Here is a 19,657-nt window from a genome sequence, read left to right as displayed (position 1 = left end):
TACTCCGGTCGACGCATACAATTTATTGTTCCCCTAATAATGCTTTAAACCCTGGTTGCTTCTGCCGTTTACTGTGTAACACTGTTAAGGTAGACTAGACAATAACAATGATGTTGACAGTGCAAGAGCTTTGTGCACATGAGTTTACTATGCAAGCCAACTCGTCCAAAAATTAACAGAAGTCCTAAATGAGCGATTCTATGATCAGTTGAATATCAAGCTGTTTTTGTTATCATTTTTTGGAAAAGGTTGAGTGCTGGAAACGGCGTACAATATTGTATTTTGAGATTACTTATTATTTTCATTTCTATGTGGCAGAATAACATAGAAGCAGTGCTATGATCCACAGAATTTATAACTTATAGTAGTTTTAAACTTGGACCCTGAAATTAATTTAGGAAAACATGGGCAATTTTCTGTTCCTCACTTTGATGATTCTAAAACAATTATCCTTGGAAACGGTTATTAACGATTTAATCATACAACTTTAAAGGTAATACAAAGTTTTGGTATGGGGTCATGAATTTGGTTCAAATGAACATATTGGAAGCATGTACGATCCGCCAATATTCAGTGATCGTCGTCGCGGTTGAAATCGAGTCTAAAGTTATGAAATTAAAAATAATAACTCTTTATGTTGTATAGCCCCCTCTCAAGGTCAAGATATCAATTAACATACAAAAAAATGTTTCTTGACTAAAATCGACCGATTAGCTATTTCCATTTGGATATTATATATCACAACTACATATTCTGAGATTTTCATGGTCGCAGCTACCATTAAACGGCCTTAGGCGCTATTTGAAATGTATCAACATTTACCGGGATCAACGGTAAATTTTAATATTCAATTTTTCTCGAAAGCAGAAGTGTTTTAGGGGCTAAATTTTCTAGTGCTTATGATACATCCACAGGGGCATCCAAATGTATCAAAATTGTAAAGAATCACTATCCACCCAATTTTAAAAATTTCCCAAAACTTTGTATTACCTTTAATTAACCATTTAACATTTGATAACTATTTAATCATTTAAATTCCATTGATACTTTTATTTTATTTAACCATGTAACAATTTACATTCATTAACCAATTAACTATTAAACTTCGTGACTGTTTCTTTCAGATGCAGTGCAGGCATAATACTAATTATTCAGTATTTTATCTTACATTCACAGCTGCAAAACCAATACCAGACCGACAAAGGACAGAATGATTTGTTTTAAATCCCTCAAATTGAAAAGAATCGATCAATTTGGAGTTGGTTTGTCGGTGTGACTGAGGTATAATAATAATGACGTTCTTGAACAGCGCAAATAAAATCACATACTTCTACATGCGCTTCCAAATATTTCGATAATTATTATAACCCTGGCTTTAGCTCCCACCGTATAACGCTGAGTGCATTCTAGGAATGAATCCCACCCGGTACCCATATACCTCACCTGGGCCGAGTGTGGCCTATCATAAAATTATGTAGATTATTGTATTGTCAAAAGACATAAGTGCTACAGCAGGGATTCGAACCCCGTGACATGTAGTTCACAGTTCACAGAATTATCCACTAGACCACAAAAGTTATATAACCATACTATTAGGGCCTACCTGACACCAGTATATCCCCATGTCGTTCGGAGTAGTATTCTGGATGACAAGTTGGTACTCTTTGTCTACTGAAAAGTGTTCATTTGTAGGTTCATCCTTGTCTTTGCGGTTTCTTTCGGCGATCACCGTTTTATCTGTTGGGTATGCTGACCCCTTCCCCCACGTGACAGACACGATTACAAGGGATTCGTTTATCTGACATGGCTGGAGAACGTAGGTCTGGTTGAGGGGCTGAGAAAACGCTGAAGAAAGAGAGAGAGAGAGAGGGGGAGAGAGAGTTAAGGATAAACCGAGTTGACGAAGTGCTATAAATAAAACAAAAATTTCAACAACCCTGTATAAGGCTTTTATCGCATTTTTACAAACACTAGTCTCGGATCGACCAGACGATAGCACACTTTTATTAATTATTTTAACCGCCTCTCAGCGAGTAAAATGATCTAACATCATCTCCTTCTTCGGTCTTTAACATCGTCTTACCCACCTCGTCTAATGATTCCTTGTCTCTTACCTTCTCTGCTCCCACCTCTTTTAGATGGTTACTGTCTTCTTCCATGCCTGCCGTTTCGTTTTTTTTAACCCCATCTCATCCGAGATTTTGTTTGTTTTATTGTTTGTCCTGCCAAATAATTTTCTTATTCTTGACCTCATCTTTTGCTAACCATTTCCCCAAACTGTTATATTCTCTCCTTTATGTTCTTAACTAGACCTTTCCCCCTATATCCTACACTCTAAACAATCTTCAACTATCTTGAAATAAAAATTTGAATCTATTATTGTTAAACAAAAAACGTAAATCGATTTTGCCAAAATATTAAGTTATCTATTTCAAGCAAGGGAGGGGGGCATCATTTCAAACGTTCTCCAAAGAAATTTTGTGGGGATGATCTTATCTATGGATCACACACACACACATACACATACACGCATAAAATCGCTTTATGATATGTACCTCCACCAAAGAGGGCTGGCACAAAGATCCAAACAAAGATCCAACTGAATACCAGGGCAGCATCTGTTCTCCTCCCGCGCTGACTCATATCACGAGATAGGGGTGTTAGGTTCTCCATCCAGGCTAGCCGTTGATGAGTAATGTTTTGTAACCCTCTCGACTTTGCGGTTAGGAATGATAATAATAATGCCAACGCAGTTGTCATCCCTTTATACAATGAATTCATACACTCGTATCGTGGCGAATGTGCGATTGATAAACTATCTGTTGATCTAATCATGGTAAAACTCGTCCTTCTCCTTTGCGAGAACGGATCAAAGATCGAATATAAAGCGGGGATTCCCCGAGCCGCTGTGATAGGTTACTATTTACAACACACACACATAACACACTCCCATTGATGGGGAATTTCGTCGCCGGTGTAATATATGGGGTGGGTAAGCCTAAATAAAACTGTTTTCTGAGAAATAACAGTTGGGGATGCCCAACAAACTAGACCATCATACTTCCGAGCAGAGCATCTATGTATTTTATTTCTTTTTTCTTCCTTTCTTCCTTTCTTGTTTTCGTATTTGAGTCATCCACACAAACACAAGCTCTGTTTTGTAATATATTTCCCCTTTTCTTTTAAAATTCGACCTATATCCTTTGTGTCTTTAAATGCTTTGATCGACTTTTAAGTGTTTAATAGTCTACGTTATATTGCAAATGTCGTTTGATAATCATTTTTATGTCATCATGTTTTCTTTTTTCATGTTTTGATTGAGTTGTGGAAATAAAATCATTTGAATTGCATTGAATTGCATTTAGGGGGAGGTGGTGCATGTGTACAACTACTAAAACGAAAACGAAACCATTAAATGTCACAATCAACCAAAACAAATATTTTAAAAAAACACCAGTCAATGGAGGATAGCGGGTGCATGGGTTGTGTAAAGTCTGTAAATTTAAAGATCTGTTTGATAACAATAGCTGCTTCTTGAAAGAAGCAAAGATGGTTTGGGAGTGAATTCCCCATGGGAAAACCCATGCTTTTGTTGATCTTCTTTTTCTTTTACTAGGCCTACTTGAATGAGTATTAATGTGCAGGAAGGAAATATATTAGTGTTTATGTGTATTCCTCTAATTCAACCAGGATAGCATCAATTTGCCCTTCCTGGGGTTCGTGTAATTATAATTACCACATCATAGCCAGGTATCAATTTAATACAACTGGTTCGAGAGGGACAAATGTGACTAAATACCTTGTCCAATGATGTAATCACTTAGTAAGGATCGAACCCAGGACCTCTCATCTTAGAGTAAAGAGCCTTTACCTGTAAGCCCTTGCCATAGTACTCTAATATTTGAAAGCGGAAGCCCACCCTGGTATATTTAGTTGGTTTTAATGGAAGCAGAAAAATAAGAGAAACAGGACAGTGAATGGTTGAGCAAACAAATAACGAGATACATTCATATTCACAAGACAGGCGAAACACTTCCACACTCCTCGAATGAGGAGAACAGCTTTCGCACAAAAAACAATTATTTACACCGAACCAGTATTAAAGATTAAACTTTTAAACATATATACATGAATCTCGGTTCGTTTGACTCTCGACTCAATCTCTTTCTCCCTCATTCTACTGATCTAACCTCCTTTTTCTAGAGCTTTTGCAATCATTCATTTTCCCATTTTTGTATCTTTCTTTCATTTTACCTTCTACTATTTTCCTCCATTTTTCCTCTCTTTTATCCCCCCCCCCTCAAAAAAAAAATCTATAATTTCTTAGCTACATATTTTTCTAGTTCTTGATCTCTAAGCATACTTTGTTCATGTAATACTGTAAAACAGCATCTGAGGAACTAACACTTCAACAAGCTCTGCTTCTAGTTAGTTCCTCTTTTCTCGTGCTTTTTCTATCATATTTGTCGTTTCATTGCATATTTTTGTAATATAATTATTCATTGTATTATGCTTTGCATGAGAAATAAAATCATTTGAATCAAAAATAAGAAAGTTATGAATTTTCGAAAGTGTGATCGAGCAAACACAAATTGGCTGCTCTCAAATCTCTCAAATCTCAAATCTCATCAAATCTTTGAACTAGATGCATGCTCCAATGAGATTCTCAGTGCAATAGGCACACGGAAATGCGCCTGTTTGTGTGAAGGCTTCAGAACCTGTCATTCTTTTCCACTTCCCAGGGTTTAGATCAATAAACTTGATTGGATGAGCCTCAAATTGTTATACCGTCAAACGTTCGTACTTCAATTGAAGGGGAATCCCCATTTCGTAATGCATTCTTCCATTACTATAGCGTACGAGTCACAGACAGCTTTGTAATGAATGGCAGCAATATTATGATATACCATGCATTAAAGTGAGGGCGCTAGTAAAAAATATCCATATAAAAGCAGGGAGCAGTCCGACATCCATTGCAATAGCAATTTCATTTTTTAGTTACTGTTTCGAAGGTAAAGTATTCAGGGTTGTATATAATTATGTCCTAACATATCAGTCTATTAGTTTTTAATTTTAATTTAATGGGTGACGATGATCCTTCCCATTTGATAAGTTACCCTTCATCCCATCGACTCACATTGATGTAGAAAGATGGCCGGTTATTAGAAATGCTAACATGAACATGAAGAAAAATTGATACTCTACCAACATTGATTAAGATCAAGTTTCCAACTTTCACGCTTACATGGGTAATTATTTTAATTGTTAGAAGGTCTGATTAAGAAAATTGCAAAAATAGAGCAAGTAGCCATTCAAATGTTAATGGCATAAGTGTGCATCTGCAAGACATTCTTGTTCAACAATTAAAATTAAAAAATGGGAAATAATGAGGAGGGTTGAGCTCTGGATGTCAATTGCAGTCCAGGGACTGCATGAATACCTTTATCATTTGCACCCGAGATCGTTGACGAGCCGTACGATGCCTCATGAACATTTAAATCGGCAGGTAACTCATTTTTGCAAATTTCTTACAGAGACTTATTCAAATGGTTATGATCAGTCATGCATGAATTAATAAGTACATACTATATACATTAATTGACCAATCATAACTACTGTATAGAGAATCTCAGTAACAAGGTAGCAGCAATCGTGTGATGGCGCTCTGTTGAAAAAGATTTTGGTCGATATCTACTGTCGATCCGAGGATCGTCCATCTTCGTTGCACATATCTAAAACTCGTTATTATTACATATTTATTTTTAATGCAAGCAGTGAATTTGATTTTTTCCATTTAAAAAAATTACCTTTTCAATGATTTTGTAAAGAAATGTTGTTCTTCTATTTATAGGCTTACGTCGCTTCTGTCCCTCTTTAACCATACGCCTACAGTATATCTAGGTCCAAACGTCGATCAATATCAATAACTATAATGTCAATAGGACGATATGACGTCACTATATATATATGCCACCTTTGACACGAGCTAAGCTGCTAAGCTGCCGCCAACGATGAAATTGGTTGAATGCAAGCAGGGTCCAACAAAGGACTGATTGCTCAAGTTTAGGTGACGATTTGGACTTGAAGATACAGTAGCTTCTTTTCTTATATTCTCAAGGTAAGGATTATTTTCTTGAACTCGAATTTTCATGAAGTTACGACTCCATTTCTGAGATTTTTAGAACAAGGAAGTACAGTATTTTTTTGGAGATTGTAGTGTATTATATTGTGTGTATTATTACGCTTCCAGTTATGATTGCATGCTGAAGAGTCATGGACGCGTAATGATCTTTCACCAGTAGAAGGAACAGGGTCGATCTGTGGTCGTCGCCAAGTCTGTCTTAGTGGCCACCTCTCTATAAAGGCTACATGTAAGCCTACTTTATAGTGGTCACCTATTTTGCTGCCTTCTAGGAGGAAATGTGTGTTGTAGAACCTGTCTAGAAAGGCGACCTGTCTATACTGGCCATTTTTGTTAGTTTCACTTGGTTGGCCTTCATTTGATTATGGCTGCAATGATTATGCACTCGATGTGGGTTTTTGTTATTTGTTATTTTGTTATATGTTCAGGTTCTCTGCACATGAAAGAATGGGAGCCAAGTGTGGAGACCGACTATAGAGTCCATACTTGATTATACCATAGACCTAACATTTAAATATATGTAAAACAGCGTCGATCTGAAAACTTTGGTATACCACCCTTGAGAAATGATAACAAGCTCCATATCACAAACAAGGACAAGGCTGAATGTTTTGTAGTAGTACGCTCATTTGGGCTAAAGGGGGCGCTAGAGCCATATAAGAGTCGGGCTGGGTTGATTAATTGTATTCACCTAAAAGTTAAATAGCATTAATTATGAATGCCCTGATGAGAAGTGGAATTGTTTAACATGTTGTCTGCCATCTTTTTGTGACTCATTATTTAACGACGATTGTTTAGAGAAAGAAAGCCAAAACGAGGATAGACTAAAAGAAAACTATTTTAAGATAACGCGCGTTACACCTGAAAAGCAAGCGATAGCAAGAGTAATTCAGCCAAACCTCAGAGATGAAAACACTTCTCTTTATCAAGAATTTGAAGAAAAGTTTAAAGTTAAAGGTCTTCATTTTTTACACCTTAATGTGAGGTCTATTCTAAACAAGATATCGGAACTTAGAATTCTTTTTAAAAGAAAAAGGCTGTCTATTATTGCTTTCACTGAAACATGGTTAAACAATTCCATAAATGATGAAGAAATTGAAATAGAAGGATATAAAATCATACGCCATGATCGATCCTCTGGCTCTGGAGGTGGTGTATGTTTCTATATCAGAAATGATATTGCATTTAATATTATGGATGCTATAAGTACTGGAGATACGGAATCCCTGTGGATAAATTTGCTTATACCAAGATCAAAACCAATTGTTGTTGGTGTTCTGTATCGACCTCCGAAAAACAATTTGTTTATCGAGAAATTGTCCAATATTCTTGATACATTAAAGAAGGATGACGAAATAATTCTTTTAGGAGACATGAATATTTGTCTTCTTCGCAAATCGCCACTGGCTAAAAAATATATTGACTTGTTGAGTCTTCATGGGTTTAGTCAACTCATTAAAGAGGCAACACGCGTTACACCTACATGTTCTTCTCTATTGGATCATGTTGGTTGTACCAAAGAAAATAAAATAAGTCAAAGTGGTGTCATTGATCTAGGTATTAGCGACCATTATTTTACTTTCTGTACACGGAAAAATGTTAGACTGGCTATAGGTCATCACAGGACTAATGATATCAGATCCATGAAAAAATATACAGAAGAGTCTTTCAATCTTCAACTATCTGTTGTTGATTGGTCACGAATAACTGACTGTACAGATGTAAATGAAGCATGGTCAATATTTCAACATGTTTTTATCTCAAATTTGAATATGATAGCGCCACTGAAACGGATAAGAATAAAACAAAGATCAGAAACTTGGGTGACTAAAGATATTCTTTCCCTAATTCAAGAGAGAAATATAGTATACAAAAAATGGAGGAAAAGAGCAAAAGATGAGAAGCTCTATAAAAGATACAGAGTATTAAGAAATATGGTCCAAAGAGAGGTGAAAAAGGCTAAACTCGATTACTTACAAAACAAGATAGAAGAAAATAAACAAGATTCGAAAAAACTTTGGCAGAATCTAAAAAGCTTAGGATTGAAAAATAAGAAGCGAAAAGAACAAGAATCTGTCATTAAAATTGATGGGGAATTATGTCATGATAAGATGGCCATCGCTGATGAATTCAATTCTCATTTCACAAATGTGGCTGCCAAATTAGTAGACAAACTCCCCCCTTCCAAAGACTTTTTCAGCGCAGACAATGATTGTATTCGTGACTTTTACGAAAGAAAAGGTGTACGTGAAAACAGCTTCGAGTTATTACCAATCAGTGAACAATTTGTTTTCAAAGAGTTACGTAAGTTGAATGTATCAAAAAGTACTGGGTTAGACTTGATTCCAGCTAAATTTCTAAAAGATGGTGCGAAGGTTTTATTTAAGCCTCTAAGTTACTTAATGAACCTATCTATCTTGACGAGTACTTTTCCAGAAGATATGAAAATAGCAAAAGTGACTCCACTTTATAAAAAGAAAGATAAAACTGATGTTAGCAACTATAGACCTATTAGTGTTTTAAGCGTAGCATCAAAGATTCTAGAAAAATCGGTCTGTGTTCAAATTGAAAGATACTTCAAAGAAAATGATATAATTTATGAATTTCAATCTGGTTTTCGACATGATTATTCGACTGAAACATGTCTAATTCATTTGACTGATTATTTGAGGAGAGAAACTTCCCAAGGACGCTTTGTTGGTATGGTGCTCCTTGATCTGCAAAAAGCTTTTGATACAGTTAATCATTGCGTCTTATTGAAGAAGTTACAACTAATGGGTTTTGATAAGGCAAGTTTAGATTGGTTCAGATCCTACTTATCTAATCGGCACCAAGTAGTGGCCATTCATGATATTCGTTCCAAACTAATGCCTATAACATGCGGTGTTCCTCAGGGAAGTATTTTAGGCCCAATTCTATTTTCAAGTTATATAAATGATATGTGTATTTGTATAAAAGACTTCAAACTATTATTGTACGCAGATGACAGCGTACTACTCTATTCAAATCCTGATCCTAAATATATTGAGGAAAAGCTCAGTGAACAGCTGTCTACGTGTGTCGATTGGATGACTGATAATAAGCTTTCTTTACACTTGGGAAAAACAGAAAGCATTTTATTTTGTTCTAAAAGTAGTTCTAAAAAGTCATTTGAATTCAAAGTGACACACAATAATCAAGCAATCAAGAGAAAAGAGTCTGTGAAGTATTTAGGCATTGAGTTGGCTAGCGCAATTTCATTTTCATCTTTAGTAGAATCAGTTGTAAAAAAAGCAAATTCTCGTCTGAAATTTTTGTACAGATATCAAAGTTGTATGGATTTAAAAGCAAGACGTACACTCTGTTTTGCTCTTATTCAATGTTTATTTGACTATGCTAACCCTGCATGGTACAGTAACATAAACAAGTCAGATCAAAAGAAGTTGAAGATTATACAGAACAAAATGGTGAGATTTATCAACTGTTCTGGTCCAAGAACTCATGTTGGCTATAGCGAACTTTCTAAAGCTGGTTTTCTTGAAGTCGACCAAAGATCAAAACAACTCGCATTGCATCACGTGCATAAAATATATCATACTAGGGCGAATCATTATATTCGATCCAACTTCGATCTTGTTACTGACGTACATGATTATAATACAAGAAATAGACGATTCAACTTTAACTTACCAGAAAGAGTAGGTAGTATTGGAAATTCGTTTTATTACAATGCCATAAAACATTGGAATTCCCTTCCCAATGGTGTAAAAGAAATAGGAAACTATGATCATTTTAAGAGGAAATTAAAGGAATACCTAATACTTGACAGTCAGAGAAGAGAAGTGAATGACATGTTATATGATTGAAATTGTTATTCTTCTGTCGGTTCATACTTTTTCATGTTGTATATACTTATGTTTTCGTACGTTATAGAAATTCTACAAATTCATCATTATTTTCCTCTTCTTCCTTCTCCTCTTTTTCTTCTTCTCCTTCTTCTTTTTCTTCTTGTACTTAATATCATTTCTATCATCAGTTTAATGTTGTTATTATTATCTTTAATAAGTAGTTCTTTTAATTTTCTTATCTGTCTGTAAATATTACTATTTTAATTTATTAATTGTATACATGTCTGTAAGGGACCCCACTGGAAATAAGCTCTCGAGCTTTCGTGGGTTATCCTGTTCAAGCTGACTTATTTTTGATCTGTTATTATTGTATATTGTTGTATATTGGAAGCTTGTCGAATAAAAATCAATCAATCATGTTTCCAATAGTATGCCGGGAACGGGTAAACAACCCCTGGGTTTGAATTCTTGCATAAGATTAAAGTGTTCATTTCGAAAAGCACGTTGGAAATGAATTCCTGCATCAAGATGTACAGGTGTTCATTTCCAATAACAAGTTAGACAATAGACTGTTTTGCCGGGGACGCGACATTCTCGCGAAGAGATAGACTCCTCTCATTTCTGTCGGTGACTAGATCAGATAACACTCATCTATTATGCTTTGTCATTGGTTATAATTAATTAAAGGTATAACTCCTCTCTTAATTGGTCGGATGACCTAAAGGGTAATTTGATATATCCCGTCTTGTAATTGGTTGGCTTCGTAAGAGTCCTCCTGGTTGGCTGGCAATATCATGTATTATTACCCGTATCAGACATCTGAGCTGGTCATTTACAATACCGTATTGCCCTAGTTTTCACTAGCAGTGGGAACGGAGGGGTATATTCTTTGTATTTTCCTTGGTCTCCCTGCGCGTATTGACTTTGCGTGGAGAGACGAGTGAAAATATACCTTGGTATTTTCCACGGTCTCGCATTTTCATTGCGCATCTATTAATATTATGCGTACGAGAACCTGCGCACTTTGCGCGCACTCTATTGTGACGTAATAATCACACCAAATACACACTGTTTGTAGTGTATCGAAAATTTTGTCAAGCACTGGATGCACAGTGTTGGTTTGACAAAGTTTGTTCAGTTCTTGAGAATGTCATGGTGGATGTCTGTATTTGCTCTAGATGTCTGATTTGGATAACAATAAAAATATTGACTGGCTTTACTTTCGGGGATATCAGAAATATTGACCGCGCTAAGACCATATTGCCCTCGTCTTTCGACTCGGGGCAATATGATCTGAGCTTGGTCAATATTTCTGATATACCCCTCAAGGCCAGTCAATATTATATAATTATTACCCGTATCAGACATCTGAGCTGGTCATTTACAAAACCGTATTGCCCTAGTTTTCACTAGCAGTGGAAACGGAGGGGTATATTCTTTGTATTTTCCTTGGTCTCCCTGCGCGTATTGACTTTGCGTGTAGAGACGAGTGAAAATATACCTTGGTATTTTCCACGGTCTTGCATTTTCATTGCGCATCTATTAATATTATGCGTACGAGAACCTGCGCACTTTGCGCGCACTCTATTGTGACGTAATAATCACGCCAAATACACACTGTTTGTAGTGTATCGAAAATTTTGTCAAGCACTGGATGCACAGTGTTGGTTTGACAAAGTTTGTTCAGTTCTTGAGATTGTCATGGTGGATGTCTCTATTTGCTCTAGATGTCTGATTTGGATAACAATAAAAATATTGACTGGCTTTACTTTCGGGGGATATCAGAAATATTGACCGCGCTAAGACCATATTGCCCTCGTCTTTCGACTCGGGGCAATATGATCTGAGCTTGGTCAATATTTCTGATATACCCCTCAAGGCCAGTCAATATTATATAAATATCTAAGCCTCATCGGGTGCCGCGGTATTTAAATGCGAGGTGCGGGATTTTGAAGTCAGTTTTTTAGTTGATATTATTTGAACGTAGATATTATTTGAGAGTTTATTTCATTCCGTTATCATGTTTAGGATGTGCTGCTAGTTACGATCAATATGGCCGCCCAGCCTCTGAGAGAAGCAGCTTATTTACAATGTTCATATAATAATAATACTCTTCGTTTGCAACGATTGAAGCTTCGGCTGATATATATATTTAATAAAGTGGACTTCAACTGTAATTCCGAGCTTCTTGTGTTTTCATTTATGTTTGAACTTGTCATCTTCAACTCATTTACTGGCCCACCACAGTTTGAATAATTACTTTCATTCTACCTTCACCAGGAGCAACGTGGATCAAGTTTGCATAAACCGGCCCTCCCTATACAATGACATAGGGCATCTCAACATCCACCGGTCTGGTGTAGTTAAGCAACTGCTTCAACTGAATCCATCCAAAGCCAGTGGCCCAGATGAGATACATCCAAGACTTCTGAAGATGCTAGCACATGAAATAGCCCCTGCATTGTCATTTCTGTTTCAACAGAGTTACAATACCGGAAAAGTGCCTTTAGACTGGAAACGTGCACTTGTAGCCCCTATTCATAAGGCAGGAGATAAATGTTGCCCAGGTAACTACAGACCTATATCGCTGACGTGTATCTGTAGTAAGGTGATGGAACATATTATGCTTAGCCACATGTCTTAACATCTTGCAGCTTACAACATAATCATTGATGAATGAACAGCATGGTTTCAGACAGAATCTTTCAACAACAACACAACTTGTCACAGCTACCGATGATTGGTCATCCTCTCTTCAATCTAGAGGCCAAACTTATATCATCTTTCTCGACCTCCAAAAAGCGTTTGATCGCGTACCACATCCACACCTTAGGTCCAAACTACATTACTACGGAATCAGGGGAGACTCTCTCCGCTGGACTATGTCACTCCTAGCGAATAGACGTCAAGCTGTCGTCGTCAATGGTGCTCGCTCAGCATGGATGCCGGTTACTTCAGGAGTACCGCAGGGTTCTGTCATCGGCCCTGTACTTCTCCTGCTGTACATCAATGACATCAAACTCAACATCAAGTCCACAATGCGTCTATTTGCAGATGACAGTGTTATCCACCGGCGTATCGACTCTCCCTCTGACACTCATATACTGCAAGAAGATCTCCATGTTCTTGCAGACTGGTCTACTAAATGGCTGATGGGATTCAACATCAAGAAGTGTGCTACATTGTCAATCACAAACAAGAAGCACCCCATCACAGTGGACTACACCCCACTAAATGAGTCAATTCCTCGAGTAAAACAATACAGTATCTTGGTGTCAGGATTACCCATGACCTTAAATGGAACACCCAATGTAAACTAACCACTTAGAAAGCCAATAGAACCCTTGGCCTCCTACGCAGAACTCTATCACCGTGCACCAAGAACATCAAATCCAAAGCCTACACAATGCTTGTTCGTCCTCAACTTGAGTATGTCAGTGAAGCTTAGTGTCACAATGTGACTGGGATTTCTTTTTTAGGCAGAGAATGTAATGGACAGGTGTTAGCTGAATAGATGTTGTTGGTGGCAATTTACTAGGTCAACTAACTGGGGTCTCTAGTAGAGCAGGTGTCTGTCTTTGTCTGTGTGTGTGGAAAGGATGAGGAGAATGTTAATAGGACAGTTTTGTATAGAGGATTCAGTAAAAGGAATTTGGATGGACAGTTTTGGCATGAGAGGAATACGAAGAATGTTAGGGAGGTTACTATTGAGAGAGCCAAAGTGGATTAGAGATTTAGGGCAGTTTAATCAGATTGCATATGAGATCTCGAGAGGATCAGACCTTTCTGAACTTGGTCTGATTTTGGGAGTGAATGAGGGGTGTTGGCCACGAAGGTAAATGTTACAACCACAGGCTATAAGCATGCTGCTGCTGGCATAGACTTTCCCTATACTATGGGGCCAGGCAAGAACCAGGCAGCACAGGCCGACGTGGTAGAAGCCTCATCAGCCCTCGCCTCATCTTGAATCATTGTTTGAACATCTGAACTGTAAGTTACAGAAATAAATGTGTTACCTTATTTGTAATTATCTGGAAGGAAGGTTAAATTAATACATTTCATAAAGAGGAAGATATTTTCTATGTACTACGATATAATGGATTTTTGTGTTTTATCTTGCTTGTTGAATAAGGAAGACTTAACCTTGATTAGTTTGTTTGCTTAGAATATATGAGGTTTAAGAAATTGTATTGCACTGAAAAGTTATACATGTATAACTATATGTAAAGACATACATGTAGGTGTTATTCTATAATTTCTAGGTGAAAGATACCGTACATGGTCATTTATAAATGTCGCCTATTTTAGTGGTTTATGTCAGTGAAGCCAAGATCTAGAGATTGTAAATGATTGTTGTAAATTGTTAGGATTTACATCGCTATAGCTATCGTGTTATTTTGGTAGATGGTTGGCTATTTGGTTTCTCATTTAATTCTTTTAGGGACAAGCTGGGCTCGTAGCCATAATCCTATAGGCACCATCAATGGAGTGAATGGACATGTGCTCGTAGTCGACACGCTCAGGCAACCTACTCGCGTCAAGTCGTTGAGCCAACGCCCAGTGCTGTCGTACACCGGTCAGGTTGGACAGGCTTAGCAGGTCATGCACCACCGCACCGGGTTACTACATACACCGGAGTATTTCGTTTCACCTACTCAGAAACAGGAAGAGGTGGTATTTACGAACTCTAAATCGGGACTCTCTAACCCCAACAGTTTACTTTATATGCAAAGACCGGGCTAGAGTCGGTGGATGATTGATTGTATGTTATACCTCGAAGGATGACTTGGTCATCAGGTAATCTATTTTCCTTGGGAAATATTAAATGTTGGAACCGGGAAGTATGGAGTGATATATTGTGATATAATCGAGTACCGATAAGACGATATATACAGTGATAGGATATACTCCTATACTCTAATTTCATAGTGATTCAAATCACTTATTTTGTCATTTATTTGCATGTACATTTATATTGAGCCGATGGCTCTTCAATAAACTATTTGTACACTATATTTTACTCTTGAAGTTGCTTGATTTTCTTGTGATACATACTCATTTCATCAGAACCTAATTTATCGTCAGACCATAGTAATTTACAGGATTTAAATCTGACACTTAGAATTACCCTCGGACTCTGACATCAATACAAAGTCTTGAGAAATTACAGCGAGCTGACGCCCGTTTTGTATACCAAGACTACCGGAGAGTAACATCAGTAATAATAAATAATAATAATATTTAATTTTTATATAGCGCTTAATACAAATGTCTCTAAGCGCTTTACAAATATATTATTACCCCGGTCATTGGATACAGTGCTTACCCGCACACAATGTGTGCACAATTCTCCACTCCCTGGGGAGCATTCCAGCCACAGCACTTGTCAACAAACTGGGATGGGATACCCTTCACAATCGCAGGCTTCTTGCACAGTCCACTTTGTTTTACAAGATGCACCACCATCAACTCAGCATGCCTTTTCCCACTCACATTATCCCAGCTACATTATCTGGGCAGAAATGATCACCCTCTGAAGTATGCAGTACCCACAGCTTCCATTGATAGCTTCAAGTACTCCTTCTATCCTCGCACCATCTGAACGTGGAACCACCTATCAGCTGCTGCAGTAATATCTCCAACAGTGACCATCTTCCAGGAGGCTGCTCTACCCATCATCAGAGCGTTGCCTCCTCCTGTTGGGTCCAAGCTACTGTAGACTCCACGTCTCGGTTTTTACTTGCACGTCCACCGTTTTATTGTAAATAATAGACATTATTCACTGTTTTGAATTACTTCATGCACTGTCACTATGCCAGCACGTTGCACGGACATCCCAGTTTAGCTGTATGATAGCTGTCATCGGGATTATCTCTACAAGTATACCTCAGTAACACAGTTCAACCGAATTGAAATCGACCGATTCTTTGTTATTAAATGTCATTGCTTGATTGTTCGGTCCGTTGTCGGTCTGATGTCGACCTCGTTGGTGTAACTGAGGTATTTCTAAACCTTACATCATATCGACCTTGGGATGATATTTTGGTAGAAAAATGTCAGGGGAAGATTGGGGGCGGGAGAGGGGGGTTCTAGTACAATTACCCCCTGGACAATCACACCGTCCAATTACCAGCGGGACAATTACCTCTCAAGGATAATTTTCCCCGGACAATTACCTCCTGGAAAATTACCCCACCCCCGAGGACAACCACCCCTGAGGACAATTACCTCCCGGAAAATTATCCCACCCCCGAGGACAACCATCCCTGAGGACAACTACCCCCGAGGACAATTCCCCCACAAATTATTCCCCTGAAAATTATCCACTTGGACAATTTCCACCGGAAAGAATTACTCTTTTATTAAAACCAACTTTTTATCAGGGTAGACTTCTCCTTTAAGAAAGGATAGGAAGAAAAATTATTATTAAGAGCGTCAAAAATGAAAATGAAAAAAAAATTGTTTTCGCTGAAAATAAACTAGGGGGAGGGGGTAATTCTCCGACGGGATTCTCTGGATCGGGGGGGGGGGGGTTGTGATTGTCCGAAGGGGGTATACTTCGGGGGGGGGGGGGGGGGGGGATTGTCCTCGGGGGTCGTTTGTCCTTGGGGGGTAATTTTCTTTTTTGTGTCCTGGGGGGGGGGGGTAGTTTTCCAGGGTGGGGTAGTTTTCTGGGGGTAATTGTCCTGATACAGATGGGGGAGGGTTGAGGTCACGGAGGAGTCGCGCCTGAAAGTATAGACCTATAATTAATCATGCTATAATACATACATCCATCTGTCAGACAGTAGAGACGGATGTTTCCAAAATGTTATAAATACAGTAAACTGTAATCTAATTCTGTCCATATTGTTGAATTTTATTACCTAAAATGTACTGAACATTTACAACTTTTTCTATTTGTAATACCATATTTGACTTATTTTCGGTATTTTCTTCCAGATGCTTTCATCTTCACAGGTACAAAGACGCATAGCCATGGCTGGAATGAAAGAAACAAATGGTAAGACCTGATAATTAGCAATACCAGAAATATTCCTCTTTATAAAATACAAGTACATTGAATTATGTTTCATGACGTATTCAATTTAATTACTGAGCAAAGACAGCTACTGTGCTGCTTAGATAATGATAATATTCTGGTTTTATATTGCACTTCATTCGTTGATTGTATCTCTAAGCGACCATTGGATTCGGGATTGCCAGCTCACAATCTATGCACATTCTCTACTCCCTGGGGAACATTCCAACCAGGCACCATGTACACTAACACTAGACGCTCGCAGTGCTGAGTAAACTGCAATGGTTTTCTCATCCTACCGGGTTCCCATGAATAGAAGTCATATATTCCAAACATAAATCTGACAAACAGTTCTGTGTATCTCCATGTACTACTGCTTACCATGCAAAAGGTATGCAATGCACAAATTATCTTAATTTATGACGTAAACGGACATACGCCTGAGCCAGGAGCGGAACCAGATGAATATATAAATATATGTAGGCCTATTTGGTGGTACTTTGGAGGCTTGTTTAGCTTTGTAATAAACGGCGGCGTTTGGTTTGCTCAATCAAAGAGCATTTTGAAGAAAAAGTGAATTAACTATTAGAGTACAAGAAAGCCGTGAATGAGTTGCTGAATATTTGGGAAGCGAAAGGAAATGCGACCAGAGCTAAACCGGAGTCTGCTCTGCAGAAGGCCAACAATGGTGCACCCTGTTCCATAGTAGCGGAGAACTTTGCAAAGGGGTAAATCCTGCTATCTGCATGTGTGAAGATTATAATTGTAGGGACAACACACCCATATTTATATACGTTAACCAAAAAAAGACCCAACTATTCAAAGACATTATTTAACACTTTTATTTTGATATCATTCGAGATCAGCGCTCATTGTGGACTGATTTTCAGCACCAACTATAGAATCAACTACCCAAGGTATCATTTCAAATCACAAGTGTAAAAGAAATGAACATTGTTCGTCAATATATTCATATCTTTACGATTTTTAAATTGTCATTTTTTTAAATTGTTCAGTTAGAACGTTTCAAGCCAAGCATTAATCATTTAGTGTGTTATAATCAAGATTAATTTTTCAATTCAATTCATTCAATATACCCTAGAAGCAGTTCACGAAGAAGAGGAGGAATGTGATGAAGGTGATTGGGCAAATACTACTTTTGAATTCAGTAATTCAGCTAAATTAAATAATATCTTACAATAATATCTAATACGAAAGATGACCGAAGCGATGTGTCTGGAACAACTATATAATTTGCTACTAATAAACAGTAAGAATATTATTCGATTTGTTTCACCTGTTATGATCATAAGGTTCCGGAATAATTTTCTTAGATTTACACGGACTTGAATAACCAGTGAAACCAAATTGCTATCGAAAGAAGCGACAAATTTAGACCGTTTCAAGATAAGCAGTTATCATTTTTAATCAAGATTTATTTTTGTTTTGCGCCCATTTTACCAAATATATGCATATTGACAAACCCTCAGCACTTACCTATACTCAGTTTTCCGCGATGTTACTTTTCAGGACACACTTTGAACTGATCTACCGTCATTTTCACAGAAATTTGAAATCATGTTTTAATCTTCATCCAGTCATTTTAAAGAAAAGTAGAATACATAGGGCATTCGATAATCAATATGATTTAAACATATTTCCTTTTTTTGCAATTCAATTCATTCAATTCACCATGTATATGAATTTGATGAAGCAGAGGATGAATCTGATGAAGTTGATTAATTTAATTCATTAATTTACTTAAATCAATTTGTATCTTCCAATAATATGTAAGTGTAGACTAATTTTCAGCACCGACTTTAATATCAACCACCCAAGGTATTATTTTAATAGCAAGGATAAATGTAATGTTCGTTAATATATTCATACCTTTACGATTTCATAATTGTCTCTTTAAAGAGACTTGGTAACATTGGAAAGATGAGAGAAAATGCTGCTAATGTAGTGACTTTAATGCTAGATGTACAATTAAAGATAATCTGAAAGTGTGAGTGAAAACAGACATTTATTAGCGATACAAATTGGAAAAAACTGATCTGATCGATACCGTAATCCTCCCAACTATATGATTGCAATTTGATTACATTTTAGGTGAAGGTAAATCGTAACAAAGCAATGAATTGGCTCTATATACCATCCTAAACATTTAAGTGGTGATAGATTTTTAAAAGCCTGTTTTTTGTCTTCTTTTCATGGAAAAACGGTTGGGAAAATTCAAAAATGGGTAGGAGAATTTACTGTTAATCACTGTTAGAGGGTGTTGCACAGTGACGCCTTCTTAGACTTTCCGGATTTTTAAAAATGTTAGAGGGTTAGTAAAGTAGAAGGAAGATAATAAGTAACATTTCATACCAAAATTACGCAATTTTTTAATCAACCTTCAACAATGTTACCGAGTCACTTTAAGGAGACAGCTAGAACGTTTCCAGTCATGCATTTATCATTTAGTGTATTAATCAAGATTTGTATTCATTTTTGTTATGCCTCCATTTTTACAATATATATGCACAGTGAAAAACCTGAAGCGCTTACCCATAATCAGTTATCCGCGATGTTACTGTTCAGGACACACTTTGAACTGATCTACCGTCATTTTCACAGATAATTATATATTCATAGTAAATTTGATATCATGTTTTAATCTTT

At 37.2% G+C, this 19,657-nt stretch overlaps 1 protein-coding gene across 1 annotated transcript; it reads right to left on the bottom strand.

Moving 5' to 3' along the window:
• Window positions 1–1,170: 1,170 nt before the first annotated feature.
• On the bottom strand, window positions 1,171–2,728 carry LOC105437058. The gene is made up of 3 exons (XM_011663237.2): window positions 2,556–2,728; window positions 1,604–1,845; window positions 1,171–1,176 (listed from the first exon to the last, which is right to left on the bottom strand). Exons 1-3 carry the CDS (start codon window positions 2,671–2,673, stop codon window positions 1,171–1,173), a joined length of 366 nt encoding a protein of 121 aa, XP_011661539.1. The 5' UTR covers window positions 2,674–2,728.
• Window positions 2,729–19,657: the final 16,929 nt, after the last annotated feature.

This window comes from Strongylocentrotus purpuratus, unplaced genomic scaffold, assembly GCF_000002235.5.
Source record: "Strongylocentrotus purpuratus isolate Spur 01 unplaced genomic scaffold, Spur_5.0 spur5_scaffold_9, whole genome shotgun sequence".
NCBI classification, from domain to species: Eukaryota; Metazoa; Echinodermata; class Echinoidea; order Camarodonta; family Strongylocentrotidae; genus Strongylocentrotus; species Strongylocentrotus purpuratus.
Note: the sequence above shows the minus strand (reverse complement) of the source record. Positions and strands in the feature narration are given on the sequence as shown.

Bases quoted from the DNA above. Each gene is read 5' to 3' on its own strand.
- LOC105437058 (XM_011663237.2), bottom strand. From the start codon at position 2,673: ATGGAGAACCTAACACCCCTATCTCGTGATATGAGTCAGCGCGGGAGG. The intron at 1,846-2,555 runs GTACATATCATA...CTCTTTCTTCAG, and splicing joins GCCAGCCCTCTTTGGTGGAG to CGTTTTCTCAGCCCCTCAAC.